Source organism: Berghia stephanieae, chromosome 11, assembly GCF_034508935.2.
Source record: "Berghia stephanieae isolate SIO BIC M18660-M18661 chromosome 11, UCSD_Bste_1.3, whole genome shotgun sequence".
Classification (NCBI taxonomy): Eukaryota; Metazoa; Mollusca; class Gastropoda; order Nudibranchia; family Aeolidiidae; genus Berghia; species Berghia stephanieae.
Genome location: NC_088370.1, coordinates 40,882,017 through 40,900,387, shown reverse-complemented (window position 1 = coordinate 40,900,387; position 18,371 = coordinate 40,882,017). Strand labels below are relative to the sequence as shown.

General features: G+C 36.8%; 2 protein-coding genes across 3 annotated transcripts in view; both read left to right on the top strand.

The window, feature by feature from the left end:
* The window catches only part of LOC144957036 (uncharacterized), a 326,762-nt gene that overhangs the window by 12,037 nt on the left and 296,354 nt on the right, over positions 1-18,371 (top strand). The window lies entirely within an intron of this gene.
* LOC144957033 (glutathione hydrolase 1 proenzyme-like) overlaps positions 49-18,371 on the top strand; it is a 39,924-nt gene continuing 21,601 nt past the window's right edge. For both annotated transcript variants that reach the window (XM_078887968.1, XM_078887967.1), the window contains exons 1-9: positions 49-440; positions 4,120-4,208; positions 5,240-5,366; positions 6,603-6,711; positions 9,533-9,684; positions 11,215-11,332; positions 13,681-13,748; positions 15,079-15,152; positions 16,299-16,486. In XM_078887968.1, coding sequence (XP_078744094.1) covers positions 4,139-4,208; positions 5,240-5,366; positions 6,603-6,711; positions 9,533-9,684; positions 11,215-11,332; positions 13,681-13,748; positions 15,079-15,152; positions 16,299-16,486 — 906 coding nt within the window. In that variant the 5' untranslated portion in view covers positions 49-440; positions 4,120-4,138. The remainder of the gene's footprint in view (positions 441-4,119; positions 4,209-5,239; positions 5,367-6,602; positions 6,712-9,532; positions 9,685-11,214; positions 11,333-13,680; positions 13,749-15,078; positions 15,153-16,298; positions 16,487-18,371) is intronic.

The following is an 18,371-nucleotide window of genomic DNA, read 5'->3' as shown; positions in this document are numbered from 1 at the left end:
TATACCATCGCAACATATGCCTGAATATATTAATGAAATAAATCATGCACCGTACGGTAGAATAATGAAAAAATTAATTGTCTCAGCGTACGGCCGAATAATGTGAAAAATTATCCGACCGTACGGCCGAATAATGGCAGCCATCCTAAATGAATGATGCATGAACCGTAAAACTCAAGGTGGACCATGAACGATAACTCTTAGTTAAGTGAAGTGAGTGATTGTTGTGAAGCTCATTTTGGTCAGAAAGCATTCCAAATAATATTGCCAACCAGCTCAACTCCTCTGTTTATATATATGGGTCTCTGACTGCTGTATCATAATAATTTTAATTAATTTATGAAAGTCGACGTCCCTCAACTCTCAATCGCCGGAGGACTGGGTTGGATCGAATAATTGAACTGGTCTCGTTTCCATTTTAAAAGCTGAATTAATTCCAGGTATGTATGAGTATGATGATTACGTTAGCAAGTAAGAGTAAGAAGAAGAGAGTAGAGGCAGAGGACCGGAGAACCTTGTGGACCGGTGGACTGTGGACCGTGGAGAACTTCCTTGACCCTTATTGCCATTAATTAATTAGTATTTCGCTGTTAACAGGTGTTGCTGTTGCGACTTTTGAAATTACACTGCCTTCTATTCCCAGACAGGGTCTGCCAATAACGAAAATTGACTAGTGTTGACACTACTGTAGCATTGAACTCCGCCCACTCTCGGTTCTTCAACCGGTTCAACCTGTCATGATTTCACCCATGATGAAATTTAATTATGAGATTATTTTTGATTGATTTCTTGAATTTGCTTCTTTTTGAGGTCGAAACGTTGTTGTGTTTAACCGAAGTTTGTTGCAATTAATCAGTGACTTTTTTATAGAATTAATTCCGTGTCTTGGGAAATGTTGCGATTATCTGGAGTAGACTGTATCAACACTCCAATGGAGTCTCCATCTCTCATTCATCTTTAGTGTTTCATTCATGTTTTGTTGACAAAGGGGAAATCCAAAACGTCTACATCATCTTTGTAATTTAAATTGAAGCTTATATTATAATCCAATTATTGTTATTTATTTCTTGGAGTTTCAACAAGCTTCTTAAGAATCCATCTGAAGATGAAGACAAGGCAGAGGTGCTAAATCTCTTCTTTGCAAGTGTCTTTACAGTGGAGAACCAGAAAAACTTGCCAGATATTGCTAAAAGAAGTAATATAGATACTACACAATGGCCGATTACTGAAGAGAGAGTAATGAAGAGACTACAAAACCTAAAGGAGAGTAAATCACCTGGACCTGACAAACTTCATCCTTACATCCTAAAAAACTTAGCAGAGCAGCTAGTAGAACCCCTAACCAAGATATTTAACCAGTCGATGAAAGAAGGAAGACTACCAAGGGAATGGAAAGAAGCTAACGTCACAGCCATATTCAAGAAGGGAGACAGAAAAAATCCAGAAAACTACAGACCAGTGAGCCTGACATCTGTCGTCTGCAAGCTCATGGAACAGCTGATTAGAGAAGAAATGGTTGATCATATGACCAAGAACAAACTATTCAGCAAAGATCAACATGGTTTCATGGCGGGAAGGTCTACAGTAACAAACCTACTTGAAACAATGGATGACTGGACGAGAGACCTGGAATTAGGCAACAATTTAGATGTCATATACCTCGACTTCAGAAAGGCATTTGACAAAGTTCCACACTGGCGCCTAATCAGGAAATTGGAACAGTATCAAATTAATGATCAGACAGTCAAATGGGTCCGAGATTTCCTCAAAGATAGAAGACAAAAAGTGATAGTGAATGGAACAGCATCAACGGAGAGACTGGTAACAAGTGGAGTTCCACAAGGAAGTGTACTGGGACCAGTTCTTTCCTGATTTATATCAATGACTTGCCAGACAATCTATCATCTAAATGTAAAATCTTTGCCGATGATACTAAGCTCTATGGAGTAACTAATACAGAAGAAGAAAGAAACATCTTACAACAAGATTTGAAAAAGCTTGAAGAATGGTCCGAAATATGGCAGATGGAGTTCAATGTAGATAAATGTGCAGTTCTTCACCTAGGAAAAAACAACAGAGAAGCAAACTATATAATGAAAGAAAAACCCCTGCAGAAATCCAATGGGGAAAAAGACCTAGGAGTATTTATTGATAGGAAGCTAAACTTCAAGAAGCAAATTCAAGATGTTCAATCTAAGGCTAGTAAAACACTCGGAATAGTGAAAAGAAATTTCAAGAATCTGAAAACAAAACACATGACTACCATCTACAAGACTATGGTTAGATCAAAGCTGGAATATGCTAACTGCATATGGTATCCGAAGTTTGAGGGAGACAAAGACTGTTTGGAAAGAGTGCAAAGGAGAGCAACAAAACTTATCACACACCTGAAAGACAAAACCTACTGTGAGAGATTGAAAGAATTAAATCTCCCGACCTTAGATTACAGGAGAAGAAGGGAGATATGATCTAAAACATATAAATAGTAAAGGGAATAGACAGGGTAGAGGCAGGATTTCTTAAACCAAACAAGAACATTCAGACATGAGGAAACAGCAAGAAACTGGAAAAAGAACGTTTTAAAACAAATGAAAGAAGGAACTTTTTTTCATCTAGAATTGTAAATAACTGGAATAAACTGCAAGAAACCACAGTATCAGCAAAAAATTTGAATAAATTCAAAGCAGAGTTGGAGATAAGCAACACCCTAGGAAACAAGTTCAATTATAAAAATTGGTCCAATCATTAATAGATGAGGAGGAGCGAAGGAGACTACACCAAGTCTAAAAGCTCTATACAGAGGTATCCAGGTATTCAAGCAGCAACATTTTCATTGCCAGACAATGAGCTGCAAGGTAGAAGTATTGTTGTTATTATTTTGGTGCTGACATTTAGAAAATACAAGCACAAAAACTTAGGTTTTCACAATTATAAAGTTATAGAGTGAATTTTTAAAGATGCATCCAATACCTCTGCAAGCAGTTAAGTGTTCCATAAATGGAACTTGTGTAAAATAAAGTAAAAATGGCAATAAACAACAGGTTGAGGTTAGTTTTTTTATTCGACTTAATGTGTTATTTAAGTTAAATTAAAAAAATTAATTCAACTTAATATGGTATTTAGTTGGTATAGCACTCGCTTCATATGCAAAGGGACAGGTTGATCCATGGGTGGAAACGAGATTCCTTGTTTTGTTTTTTTAACCTCAGGAATAGGAGACACCCAATGTTTGTCGTCACTTTGCCAGTTTAGATTTATCTCCATCTTTTAAATACGACAATAAACAGGTATAGGGATATTGACCTTAAAAAAATAAAATAAATAAATAAATAAAAAATGAATAAATAATTGAATAATAAATAATAAATAAATAAATAAGTTTTAAAAAATAAAAAAATAAAAAACTTGATTTTATATGGTACACTCTTAGATAGGGGATTTTGTTTTGTTTCGAACCCCCCTGTCTATCCAGTAGGGTTTGGGTAGCTGGATCTGTTAGATCTGTGGAAAGTACTTTGCGACAGACTAGCATCCTATCCAAAGGGTAGCAAGCAATTGCTATTGTACGATTCACGCTTTAGATTGAGGGGGGGGGGGGGGGTTAACGGCTCTGAAGTCCTTCATTACTTTCATTTTGGCATTTTTTGAATTGTTTTATTTTTAGCTCTGTGACCAGTAGACCATTTAATCCTCTTTTGTTATTTCAAGCTCCTTGGATTGTTTTATGGAAATGATAGGCGAGAGGGCCTTATGTTTCAATATCTTTTGTTCCAAAAGTCTTTTGTTTTAATATCTCACAACTGAAAGCAAATGAAATATCAGCTTACAGATCTTCTATGGTTTATAAACATAATGAATAAAGCTGAATAAAATTAAGTTTTAAACCCCTTTTTTTAATGGAGTTGTGGATGGTGTCGAGTGTAGAGTGTCCCTGGCATGGCCAGTCAGTGGTGTAACAGTTGGGTCGTTGGCTCGACTCCCCTTCGCTGCAAAAGTTTTTATTTTCTATTTATGTCTGGCACTTTTCTATTCTCACGTCATTCCTTATTATTAATAATATTACGACGTAAATATTTATAATTACTGTATATCATAAATATCTTATTCATCATTGCTCAGAACTGACTGAATATTCATCATGGATTCCATCGAACAGCCTGTATTTGACAGTCTTCATGGAATTATCCACGATTCCGGTGACACATCAGGTAAGAAATAAAAGTAGTCAATTATTTTTGATTCAATAAACTTATTTATTCTATATAGGAAAATAAAAATCTGATTAATGCTCTGAGTGAAATATCCGATTAGCCTGACTATTTGGGCAACAAGTGCGGCTATAATATGGTCTTGGTAAGACACTCACCTTCGGATCGGAAGGTCCAGGTATCGAGTCCCGCTTTGGGTGGCGCTTAGATGAGTCCTTGGAAAAGGCTTTTTACTCATATTCTCTCACTGTACTCAGCTGTAAAATGAGAACCTGGCCGTTAACAGCGGAGTCTCTGTTGGAAAAATTGTAATATCACCTAACAGGCGTCATGTCTTGTCTTACATGATAAGTGTTGCTGTTGGCTCAGAATCCCATGTAAATGCTTTGAGTACGTTTAGTGGATATTGCGCTACATAAAAAAAAACCCTCAAGTCTAAAAGCTCAATCTTAATCATCAAAGGTAATAAGATGAGAGATAATTTTGAGAGAAGTAACTTTTGTTTTTAAAAATTATTTTTTTATTAATTTTTATAAATTTAACGTTTATTTTTTTCCCTGGCGTTCTTTTATTTATTTATTTTATTCAAAGGCCATCTTCTTTCACCATATATCTTGCAACTGAATAATGTTGTTAATGGTTTAAACATGATTCAGTTGATGGAACTTCTCATTTTATTAAGAGAGAAAAAAAAAAAGAAAGAATTTAATAACTATGCGGAGCAGCATTAAAATTACCTTTGCAAATCCACCTCTAACTTCCCCACGCCCCCCTTTTTATTTTTTGCATGATTTTTATTTATTTAGTTATTTTTTTAAATGAAATATTATGATATATTACATAGATGGATGTAATGATAATTGAATTACAAGTTTCATAATTTTTTTTCCATTGACTATGATCATATTAATTTGTATACAGTCGTTTTTTGTTATTTCTTCTTTTATATCTAAAGAATGGATGAAAATTGAGTAATAATTTTTTATTTTTACCTTTACATGATGTTAATTTCTTTTTTCTTTTTCATTCAGGGGATCGGGCTGAGTTGATTGAAGCAGCCCGCAAAAAGAAAAAGAGGACTGAGAACATTAAAAACGGGGATAGTCCAAATGCTGAAAATTCACCATTACACCAGGCCGACAGTTCTACTAATATTTTGTAAGTAATGCAATTGTTTTATCTTAAAAACACTAGCCTTCGTCATTTATACTCTTTTCATTATTTTCTTTTTCACCATTTTTATCTTTCAACATTATTGCTATGTAGTGAACATGTGGACAGGATGCTTGTCTTGTAATTGACACCAGTGCAATAGTAGTGGTACCATCATCTTAATTTCGATGTTGTACCTGAAGGGAAGATCACCACCCCCCCACCAAAACAAAAAAGTAAAGGAATAAAATCTAATAAAAACAAACAATTCCCCCTCCTTCCAAAAGAAAATGAATAAAGAACAATCCCCCTCCCCCCACCTCCTCCCAACGTTGTATCAAAAATAAAAATGTTTGCAATAAATTCTGGCAGTATCCACGACTACCTTGAATACATACAGCTATGTGGTCTAGTGGTATGACACTCGCTTTCGGATCGGAAGGTCCTGGGTTCACGCCTCGCGCTCTGCGCATAGTTGAGTCCTTGGAAAAGGCTCTTTACTCACATTCTGTCACTGTACTTAGGTGCAAAATGAGTACCTGGCCGTTAACAGCAGTGTCTTTGTCAGAAAAATTGTATTATCGCCTAACAGGCGGCATGTCCCGTCCTACATGTTAAATTTTGCTGTTGACCAGGGACCCCTTGTATAGCGCTTTGAGCACATTTAGTGGATATTCCGCTATATAAAGCTCAGTTTATTAATTTATTATTATACTAACCAGGTTAAATTGTGGGCCGTCCAGAGTCTGCTTTTAGCAGCTTTGTCTTCTCTTTCTTTTATGTCATAGGTAACATTCATACTGAAACTTTGCTGTGCTAATATAATTCACACTCATTCAGTATCTATTTGAGTTCATCTTCGTAGAGATATAATCTTCATTTCTTAATAAACACAGGACAGGAAATAATTCAAGACCTGTCATCCATACAGATGAAACTGGGACAAACAAATTTTTTTCTGGGGCAAATTTGGCCAGCTCCCTTTCCTTTGCTTCATACTTGGATTTTTAAACATCACAATTTTGGCAAAAATTTGTCAAAATACTTATTTTAAAAATGAATTTAATGAACTAAACCAATTTAAGTAGTGGTTTAAATGGTAATAGTTTAAAAAAATACTTTTAAGTTTGTATCGAAGATTTAAAAAAAAAATAAATTCTTCAATTCATATTTTACTTTCAGGGAAAATTCAGATTTAAGTCTGTAAACCATTTTAAGTCATTCTTTTTCTTATCCCATCAGGTGCAGCCCCCAGAACTATGGCCTTCGAGTCATTATTGTTTCTTCCATCGTTTTTTCACTGGCTGTCACTGTGGCTCTCATTCTTACTATATACCTGGCTCCTCAAGAGGTTAGTTAGTAGTTAGTATAATAATCACTAGGCGGAGTTGGATTGGGGTCTGAAACTGTAGTTTGAAAAACATTTGATATGCACATTTATGATGTGTAGACCATCTCCACTGATTTGCCATGTTCATTTTGTTTCGTTCAATGCTTCATTTATTCCCTAATTTTTTATAGAGTGTGAGTTGTCTGTTAAACACCCTTTAGTAATAATTCTTTTACTTTTACAATACCCACCCGTGTCTGAAGCTATAAAATCTTAGTTAGTGATATGTGTCAAAGATAGTGCAGGGGTCCAAAGTTTTGCGATCATTGTAATCATCCAGTCACTGAACACGCTCAGCATTGCTTGACTTTATCATGATGCCATATTATTCAAACCCCTCACCCCATCTAAAAAAAATAAAAATACAAGGATAAGGTACTTACTTATTTACTTCATCCTCATCAAGCCATGGGACGCAATAATGCATCTATCAAGGACTTCCATGCCACAGACAACATTCCCATAACATCAATAATAAAGCAGGCACCTTCAACAACAAGACTCAAATCTAGAAGACCTTCCCACCTAACAAAAATGGCAGACTTCAGTGCGGAGGAAAACTGTAGAGAAATGTGGAACAGGGAAACACCAAGAGGAGGAAACATCATTAAAGATCCAACCAAAAGAGTGCCTGCATTCAATAACGCCAGGAAATACTGGACTTCCTCAAATCGCCTCTTAACTGGACATGGCAGAACTGCATCAAATATGTGCAGATGGAAACTTCGAAACAGTGATACCTGCCAGAAATGTCAGGCAGCCCCAGAGACCAGCGATCACATCGTCCTGCACTGTCCAGTCACTAAACTTGAAGGTGGCTACGAAATCGTCCTTAGGGCAGAGGAAGACTTTAGAAGCTGGGTTGACGAAATAAATTTGGAGGTGTAGCCATACGCTACTACTACTAAGGACTTCCATTTCTGTCCGTCAGCTGCATGGACACTGATGTTATTACAGGTTAGGCCATCCTCATAAAGTTTTTTATCCATATATCTTTTCCAGGTTTCTTTGGGCCTGTCTCTCCATATTTTTCCATCAGCCATCCAGCAGAGTTCCGTTCTTTGCAAAGCAGTTGCCTCCATTTTGGAAACATGTCCAAACCAGATCCATCTGAGTTTCGTTATTGTTGTTGGCATGCTTACTATGTCTTACTTTTCTTTCAGAGTTTCATTCCTAATTTAATTATGTTGGGCCAAAATATTCCTATAATTCTTCAGAAGAATTTGTTTTGAAATTATTCCAATTTATTTTGTTAACTTAAAATGGTTGTTACTTTCCGATATTCATTGCCATACGAGAGGACTGAAAGACATTACTCTTCAACAGTTTCAGTATGGTTTTGGTCTGCAGTATTTTTTTTTAATCTCCAAATTTCCTTCAGCGTTACAAAGGCTTTTACATCTTCCTCTGAAGTTTCCATTATTTGTTTGTTTTTTTAAAATCCTAAATAAGTGAAGTATTCAACCTCTTCAGTTCTCTCAGATCCAAAGTTGAATTCTCTTGAGGCTATAACATTTTTAGGCCAATCTGGTGTGCGAACTCATTTCGTCTAGCAAGCACCAGATGCAATGGAAAAAAAAAGGAAACAGACTAGGATGGATTGGATGTAAATATTGTCGTTTTTGGACACAGTGTTTCTCTCATGCTAGGAATAAATAACAATTTGTGAAATTGAATGTAAGCTTCAATTTAATATACAAAAACAGATAAAATGGACATTTCAGGTTCCCCCTTTATCAACAAAACAAACGAGTCGTCTATAGTGTTTCATTCATCCTGTTTTGTTGATAAAGGGGAAACCCAAAACGTCCATTTTATCTGTTTTCGTATATTAAATTGAACCTTACATTCAATTTTACATTGTTATTTATTTCTTTGAGCTTTGAGTAGCAACATTTACATCTCTCATGCCAGGTAGAATCAGTTCTTTTTTTAACCATTCATTCGATCCTCTGTGTATGAAATATGGCCCTTTAAGCAGAAAGAATAACTGAAATAGATAACTGCAAGCCAGGAAACAGTAGGTGGCGGGGAATCATGAAAGAGATTGTGGTAAAGACAGAATGGAGGCTACTTGGCTAAACCCTATAAAAATTAATTATATGAGGAACATGCATCTGCAGCTCAACTCCTGATGTTATGCAGCTGACAAGGAATACAGGTTAGGGTGGGAAGACAGACCAGAGACTCCCCAACTTGCCATGACAAACATAAGTAAATAAGTCTGTTTGATGTAGACAAATTAAGGAGCAGGCACTGGTGTTAGATAAAAATCTGAAAAAGGTTCGAATGAAACCAATAATTAGGAAGTCTGAGCTTCAATTCCCACTTTGAAGCTGGCTAATTTTTTGAAATGGTTATTTTCTTGTCTATTTTTCTTTCTGCTTTGTCCGCACTGTTTCATACACATCTTCTCATATTTCTATCCAATGTAAAATTAAAAAAAAACTTATTGAGCTTTATATAGCGCAATATCCACTAAATGTGCTCAAAGCGCTTTACAAGGAGTCCCTGATTAACAGCAACATTTAACATGTAGGACGGGACATGACGCCTGTTAGGCGATATTACAATTTTTCGGACAAAGACAACGGCCAGGTACTCATTTTACACCTGAGTACGGTGAGAGAATATGAGTAAAGAGCCTTTTCCAAGGACTCAACTATCCGCTGAGCACGAAACTCGAACCCGGGACCTTCCAATCCGAAAGCGAGTGTCATACCACTAGACCACATAGCCGCACAATGTAATGCTTTAATATGATGATGTTATCTCTCTCCAGGTGAATGGCAATGCAGCTGTTGTAGCAGGAGACTCCCAATGTGCATCTCTGGGTCTTCAGTCCCTCAAAGACGGAGGCAATGCTGTAGATGCTGCCGTAACCACAGCATTTTGTCTGGCTGTGGTGGAACCCGAACATTCTGGCCTAGGAGGGTAAGTGATGATGGATACGATTGATAGGTTGATTAATAAGGCTGTGACTAAATAATAATAATAATAATAATAATAATAATAATAATAATAATAATAATAATAATAATAATAATAATAATAATAATAATAATAATAATAATAATAATAATAATAATATACTTTAATCATCCAAAAAAATGGAAATTCGTTCACAGACGTGGCATGCATGAAAATGTATAAACACAAGGTTACTAGGCAGGAATGTTCTGCATCAGTCAGAGAAGACACTGACTTGCTGCCAATGGACTATGGACCTGTCTAACGGTAGCTATTCTGCATCAGTGGGGACTTATTACATTGCCCATTTGCTCTTGTTGAGATAATAGTTCTGTTTATGCAAAGCATCAGCCCGAACAGAGACAGCTGGCCGGAGGCTTCAGCGTGGTTTTCTGTGTGGAAAAGAAAAGAATTTATGGAGTCGGTGAAATGTCTTAATATTGCATGACTGCCAGATGTTCGCTTATTAGTGGATTTCAGTTGTTTTGACTTTCCTCTCTATTTCTTGCTATTCTGATAAAATGACTCCTTATATTTTGGATATTGATGGTGATTCCTGCCACTGCGCATATAATGCCTCTAAAAAAAAAGAACATGACATAGCTGAAAGACTGTTTTCTAATATTTTTTACTAACTTAAAATGATCTGCTGCCCAAAGAGACTTTTTATGTGAAAAACGTTCCATTTTGAAGAGAGACGGGTATGTCATATATTTCTTTTCATGAATATTTTGGCCTTACAAAATTAGAAATGAAACTCTAAGAACAAAAAAAACAACCAACAAACAGTTACAGTGAGCATAACTACAAGTATAAAGAGACGCAGATGGAGATGGCTAGAACATGTGTGTTGCGAGAATGGAGGCAACTGCTCTGACAAGAAAAGCACTCCGCTGGACGGTAGATGATAAAAGACGAAGAGGCAGGCCCAAAGAAACCTGGGGAAGATTCACGGATAAAGAGCTTTAAAGAGGCTGGTCTAACATGGAAGGACATTGGTGTCCGTGAAGCTGACAGACAGAAATGGAAGTCCTTGGCAGATGCATTATTATTCCCCAGCAACTCCAGTGGCTGCCCCTTAATTTGTCTACATCAAACAGACAAGATCAAATGAATGGTTAAAAGAAAAAAAAAAGAACGATTCTACCTGGCATGAGAGAAACACTTTGTTTAAAAATGATAATATCTACATCCAATCTATCTTAGTCTGTTTACTTTTTTTCATTGCATCTAGTGCTTGATGAGGATTAAAGAAATGGAAATTTCCTCCTTTTTCCAATTTTCCAGGAAGCTTTCATGTCAGCGGGAAATATTTAAAAAGGATGAAAGCTTCCTGGAAAATGGGAAAAAGGAGGAAATTTCTATTTCTTTAATCAAAGACATTCAAACTATCCAAAACCTTTTTTATTGTTTGGCCGCGTAAGGACCAGACTTTAGTGTCAGATCCCATTGATCTAATTTTGCAAATTCTCCCTGTTTCTTTCTGTCAACCAGAGGAGGGTTTGCCATCGTCCATGACCACAAATTTGACAATACTTATGGATACGACTTCAGAGAGTCGGCCCCCGCTGCCTTGACAGCAGACTTATTGGATGTTCCCGATGTTGATTCTGTTAGTCACCCTCCCCCCTCTTTCTCTTATTTCAAACCTATAGCAATGAGATTGAGTATAGTCTTCCGTCTCCCCTCTTATTGTAACTGTTTAATCATGAGATTTTTTTATATATAGTCTCCTTCCTTTCCCCCCCCCCCCCCATCATATTTTAATCCTTTAGCAACGAGATAGTCTCTCTCCTCTGCCCCCCATATTTTGACTCTTTTAACCACCTGATTGAATATAGCCCCTTTGAAATAAAAAAAATAAAAGTAGTCCTTTGGAGCCATAAGGCCCATGGAGCCAGAGTTTATCCCGGTTCCTATAGCATGAACATGACAATATCAATTTCTTGCTACCCTTTGGATAGGACGCTAGTCTATCGCAAAGTACTTTCCACCAGATCTAACAGACCCAGCTACCAATTCACTGCTGTGTAGACATAGGGGGTTAAAAAAAATATCAACTGCACCCAGGATTGATCTTGTTCCCCTTGTATGTGAAGTGAGTGCTCTACTCTGACTGAGCTAACCAGACACCCCCCCCCCCCCCCCCCGCCTTGAAATAGGATATTGAATATTCTTCAAATCATTATTTCTCTATTGTCTTCCCCCCCCCCCCCCAACCTATTTTATCCCTTTAATAACAAGATTGAATATTTTAAAAATCATCAGTTCCCCTCTTGTATTTTTATCTGTTGAGATAAGGAGGCCTTACAACTGCCATCAAGAGAGCAGTATAAGGAATATGACTTGGGTTTATTAGGCTTAATTTGTAGCTACTCCTATTATTGCTCACTTGGTGAAGATGTTAAAATTTAATATTAGGTCAGAATAGACTCGAGCACCGCTTATAAAAAAATTAAACAGGATGAAAGTTTTATAGGAAATACAGTGCAAAACTTAAATTTATACCTGAACATTTATATAGCACAATATCCACTAAATGTGCTCAAAGCACTTTACAAACGGTCCCTGACCAACAGCAACACCTAACGTATATGATGAGACATGATGCCTGTTGGGCGATGTTACAGTACTTCCCGACAGAGATTACGCTGTTAACGGCTAGGTACTCATTTTACTGCTGAATATGGTGAGAGAAAGTGAGTAAATAGTCTTTTCCAAGGACTCAACTGTGCACTGCTCAGAGCAGCACTTGAACCTTGGGCCTTCCGATCCAAAGGCGAGTGTCATGTCACATGACTACATGGCCACACTTTTCAATTATATTGCATTTATCAGTTTTTGGAGCCAAGGTGGAAGTGCCCCTATTCACTTTTTTTTTCTCTCTCTAGATTTGGATTTACTAACCAAAATTTAGGGGAAATCTGGTGAAACTATTGATTAAAAAAAGAAAAAAAAAAACAGACTGGGAATGAGACCGAATTGGAATATCCATCAATTCCAGAGCTTGTTGGGGTTGACAATTCACAGAAGTCTGGTTTTAAATCATGAATACTTTATTAAAGATTTTCCTCTTGAAATCTGGATTTTTTTTCTCTAGAGATTCTTATGTGGTTATTTTTGTTTGTTGCGTGTGTGAGGTTTGGTGTATTACTAATGGATTCAGTGATAAAGGGGCTAATTGTGAGGTTTGGTGTATTACTAATGGATTCAGTGATAAAGGGGCTAATTGTGAGGTTTGGTGTATTACTAATGGATTCAGTGATAAAGGGGCTAATTGTGAGGTTTGGTGTATTACTAATGGATTCAGTGATAAAGGGGCTAATTGTGAGGTTTGGTGTATTACTAATGGATTCAGTGATAAAGGGGCTAATTGTGAGGTTTGGTGTATTACTAATGGATTCAGTGATAAAGGGGCTAATTGTGAGGTTTGGTGTATTACTAATGGATTCAGTGATAAAGGGGCTAATTTTCACACAGCTCATGCATGTCTTTTATATGTTACAAGGAGTGACAAAATCAGTCGGATGGTGAAAAGGATTGAACTGAGATATTGCCAAGTTTAGTTAGAAGGTCAATTTAAAAAAATCAAAATTGAGTTCTTGTCATAAATGATTAAATCAACCTTTTTTTGTACATCTTCAGGAAATATCAAAGCTTAATTTCACTTCTAAATATTTTTTTACAGCTAGTCAAGATGAAAAAGTATGAAATTTGAGAAAAGTTGCTGGATACCTTCCCCATCTTCATAACTTCATGAAAAATCACCCGATTTACTTCAAATAAAGATTAAAATGCTCTGGGGGGCATATTCTTTCAGAAAATGCAGAAAAATGCATATCCGAAATTTTCACCTTCCGACTGATTATGTCATGCACTGTCACATATATTTATGACTGATGAGTTCATCCAATATTTCAATGTCTTGTCTCTGTTTAATTTTAAAAATTTTTTATTCAGAACATCATTTCCTCTGGAGTACCCGGCCTTTTGAAAGGATTGGCAGCCATGCATAAAAAACACGGAAAGTAAGTGGGACATAACAAGAAAGTTGATTTTGTAGCTTTTGTTTAAGGAAAGATTTGCATTCTATCTTTTGCGTACAATGATGTATTAAGTATTGCGCAGAGTAAAATAAAATATTGCATTTGTAAATGACATTCTCTAAGCATTTTTATTTTTTACATTCTGAGGTATCTGATGATTGAACAGCAAATATATAACTTAGAAGTACATATGCATACAATTGAAAACGTATGGTGAAAGGTCATTTTATAATTTTGGACCTAAAATTTGGAAATCTAACCCCAAAACTGTAAGAGATCCACTGAACATCACCATTTTAAAATCTAGATTGAAACATCGTACATACTATTTCCTGCCCATCAATGTTATGTTTATTCATCTTAACAACGCCACTACCAAATTATCTCATTCATCTGTAGTGTTTCATTCATCCTGTTTTGTTGATAAAGGGGAAACCTGAAACGTCCTTTTTATCTGTTTTCGTAATTGAATTGAGGCTTACATTCAATTTCACATAGTTGTTTATTTCTTCGAGTTTCAAGCAGCAACATTTAAATTACCATGTAAAAGATACAACGCAAAGTAAACAACGCTTCGGCCTTTAGCCTTTTTCAGGGACATGTAGATAATAACGAGAAAGAGAAAAAAAGGAAAAGAAAATATACATTATATTTTTTTTTTATTAAAACAAAATTATTATCTTCCGCCACAACATCATAAGATATTGTTGCATAGGCATCCCACGAAGAAATATAAATAATTCTTCAAACAAGATGTTTGATGTCAACAATAATCACCCATGTTGTCCAAGTGAGCAAATTGGAGGTTGATAATCTTGCCCAAGGAAAAAACCAAAAGTGCCTGAAGCAGGGGTCAAACCCAGGGGCTTCCGGGTCACTGTGCAATGCCTTAGCCACTCGGCCACTTTGCCTCCTTATATATGTTATACTATTTACATAATCAAGTTAATTTGCAACGAGGGGGTAAAATTTAAAAATGGCGGTGTGGAAGGGGGGGGGGGGGGGGGAGGGGAGAGTCTGAGAAAGAGCAAGGTGTGTGTGTTATATTATTGTCTACATTTACCTGGAGAAGGCTAAAGGTCGAAATGTTTATTTTCTGTTGTATCTTTTACATGAGTCACATTCTCTCCCTTTATTTTACTCTCCATTGTATTGGCTCATTTAGACACATCTAGCTTTTGCTGTCACTACCAGCATGCCGTAGAGGTAATTTGTATCAACTTTGTATGGCACCGTATCATAAATAGCTTTTCAGATTTTAATCTTGCACATTTGCCTGCATCCTGATTTTTATTTTTGTTTGCATTCACAGACTTCCGTGGGAGGATCTTGTTCAACCAAGTATCAACTTGGCTCAGGGTGGATTTAGTGTGTCTGAGGAGCTAGGTAAGGATACTCAAAGAAAGTGTTTTGAGAAAATGAATTTTTGGTTTGTAATGAAGGAAAGCAAAGACAAGATCATGACAAGAAAAAAAGAAAAAAAAAATAAGAAGAAAAAATAGAATTCAGCAAGGTGGATAAGTGAGTATGACACTGCACTTGCACTCTAAGGACCAGAGTCCAAGTTTATGTCTTGTTGTTTTTCAAGCGAGCAACTCAGCCCATTTCACTCACTTCGCTTAACACAGATCAATTGCGTAAAGCGTATTATACAACATTGGTGAAGCTTCAGCACGGACTTACACACGTCTACTTCCGCACATTACATGCTTAATTTACACACATACACTGACACACACACAAGTTCACAAACAAATGGCAGTTTAAGACGAAGAAGACAGATCATTACACTAATTGATAGTTATTCACCACAATTATTTATCAAAAAGGAATGTTTTGAGGTGTTTTTAAATATTTCAAAGCTATTATATTTTATTGTTATATATCTCTTCGAACTTCAAGCAACCTGTGTGGGGTCTTCTGGCCTCCCGTGGTGGGGAGTTTACTGAGTTGCTTTCTGTCTTTGTCTTGAAAAGGGATTACTTGGTTTTGTCCTCGCCCTGGCCGGAGTCCTTGGCTGGGAGGGAGACAGTCAAGTATATTGTTATAGTTTTGGGAGATGATATTTTTTTCCCCTTGTAAATCATCTCTCTGTTATGTACTGTTACATTTATTTTTGTTATAGATATATATTGGTTTGTACACATTTGAGTGTATTCCTCTTAATGGGGACCATGTCTGTATGAAACTTTTAGGTGCTCTCAACCTAAACACTCTGATAGTGTGCTACTAGAATCTACATCTGTTCCCTATTTGAACCAATTCTCTTTTGTCTTACTGTTTCTTGTGTGCTTTTAATTGTCAATCTATAAGTTTTTTTACTATTCCATTTTTTTCCTTTTTACTGGTGCTGAAATGACCTAAATCTGCCGCAAGCACCGTAAAACCCTCAAAAACCCACACACAAACAACTTCAAGCAGCAACATTTACCTTTTTTTTTCAAATTTTTCATCATCCCAACATAAAACAACTTTGAGGTGGTTCGTCACAAAATATTGTAATGATATTTTTTTTCTCTCTCTATTTCTCAGCCATCAATCTAAAACAGCAGGACCCAACTAAACTCAGCATCTTTAAAGATTTCATGACTTCAAACGGTGAATGGAAAACGGTCAACGATACTGTCACTTTACCCGATTTGACGAGGACCCTTAAGGAGATAAGAGATGACTCAGACGCCCTGTACACTGGAAAGCTTCGCAGTGCTTTTGTGAAAGATGTAAGCATGGGTTTTTATCTTTGAAGCAAATAATTTTACAAGGGGTCCCAAGCCAACAGCAACACTTGACATGTAGGACTATACATGACACCTGTTAGGCGATACTACAATTTTTTTCTCTTACAGAGACGCTGTTGTTAACAACTCATTTTACACCTGAGTGTGGTGAGAGAATGTAAGTAAAGAGCTAATTCCAAGGACTAATTCCATGCGCTGCTCAGAGCGGGATTTAAATCCTAGAAACTTCAATCCAAAGGTAAGGATCATCTCACTAGACCACATAGCCATGGACAATGCTGTTCTTGATGTAGGTCTACATTTTCCACCTGAGAATGGTGGTGAGAATATGTGACTAAAGAACACTTTCCAAGGATTCAATTTTGTGATGTGGGACTCAGGTCCTTGATGTGCAAGTCAAGTGTCTAACCACTAGACCACACAGCTGGTTGAGTGTTGGTATTCAAAATATTGATAACAAGAGAAATAAGAAAAAATAAACATTTCAAATTGTTTTTGTTAACGTTTTTTTTATTTTTAAATTTAAAATTTTTAATTTTGGTGTCTGTTGCGTATCTGTATTAGATTAGGCCTTATTTTCACTGAAGATTTATTCTCATTTTCATGCAAGCTTAATTTTTGATTTACTGATAATGAAAGGCATTCATTAAAAAATTTTTTTTTTACAAACTTGATTTGGCATCTTAGGTAGTTTTTGGTCATTATGCGATTAAATATACAGGTTGCCTTTTTTAAGGTAGAATTGATCACTAGTGCGGGGCGGTCCTTGGCAATCTTAAGGACCACGGTCCTACGGTCCTTGGGAAATGAAGACCGCAAGGACCGGTCCTAGGACCGGTCCTTTTCGACATTGAACATTCCTGAGAGACTGTTGGAAATTCGAACCGGTTTGACCTTTGAGAGCGTGGGATCGTTCATTCTTGAACCGTTAAAGACCGCTACACGATGAAAACCGTGGCCTACAGGAGTAAAACACACGGAGTAGTCACACTCATTTCAAATTGTAACCTAATTAGAGAAGAGGGGTGATGCCTTCTTTATTTGCTCACCGTACTTCATTGTTACTTCGATAATTTAATAAAATTTGAAATTTATCCCCATTAACGGAGATAATGGCATCGCCCAAGGCGTTGATCGAGTTGTTCGTGGCGTTGATACACACACGCAACTCCTACCCCCCCCTCCCCCCCCCCCACACACACACACATTAGAGGGCAGCGAGCATTGAAGAGTAAGAGAGAGACGTGAAGTTATAATAAGAGGGGGTGGATGAGGTGATAAGAGGGGTCGATGGTGACTTTTCGCCAGATCTAACAAACTCAGCTACCCATTCATTGCTGAGTAGACAGGGATTCAGAAAAAAATCGACTGCACCCGGGATCGATCTCTGGCCCTTTGCGTATAAAGAGAGTGCTCTATCAACTGAGCTATCGGGGTCCCCAAATATTCTATTGGACTTTTTTAAAATTCAGATGTTATAACTGGGTTTTTTGGAAGGAAGAAACTAATGAAACTCATATTATTTGATTAGTAAAAACACCAAACGAAATTTTAATATTATTGTATTATTTTAAATGACAACACTGCGATAGAAAGGAGTGGTGACAAGAGATGGACAAAAGAAAAAAAAAATCGGATTTGCTACTTGCTAGGTTCGACACACACACACATACACACACACACACACACACACACACACACACACAAACACACACATCTTTTGTAGTCACATACATTTCAAACAATAACCCATTAGAGAAGAGGGGTCATGCCTTCACCATAGATCATTGTCATTGCGATCATTATGGTGTAGTAAATTTTGAAATTTACCCCGTATAATGGAATCGTCCAAGGCGTGCGCCTCCTG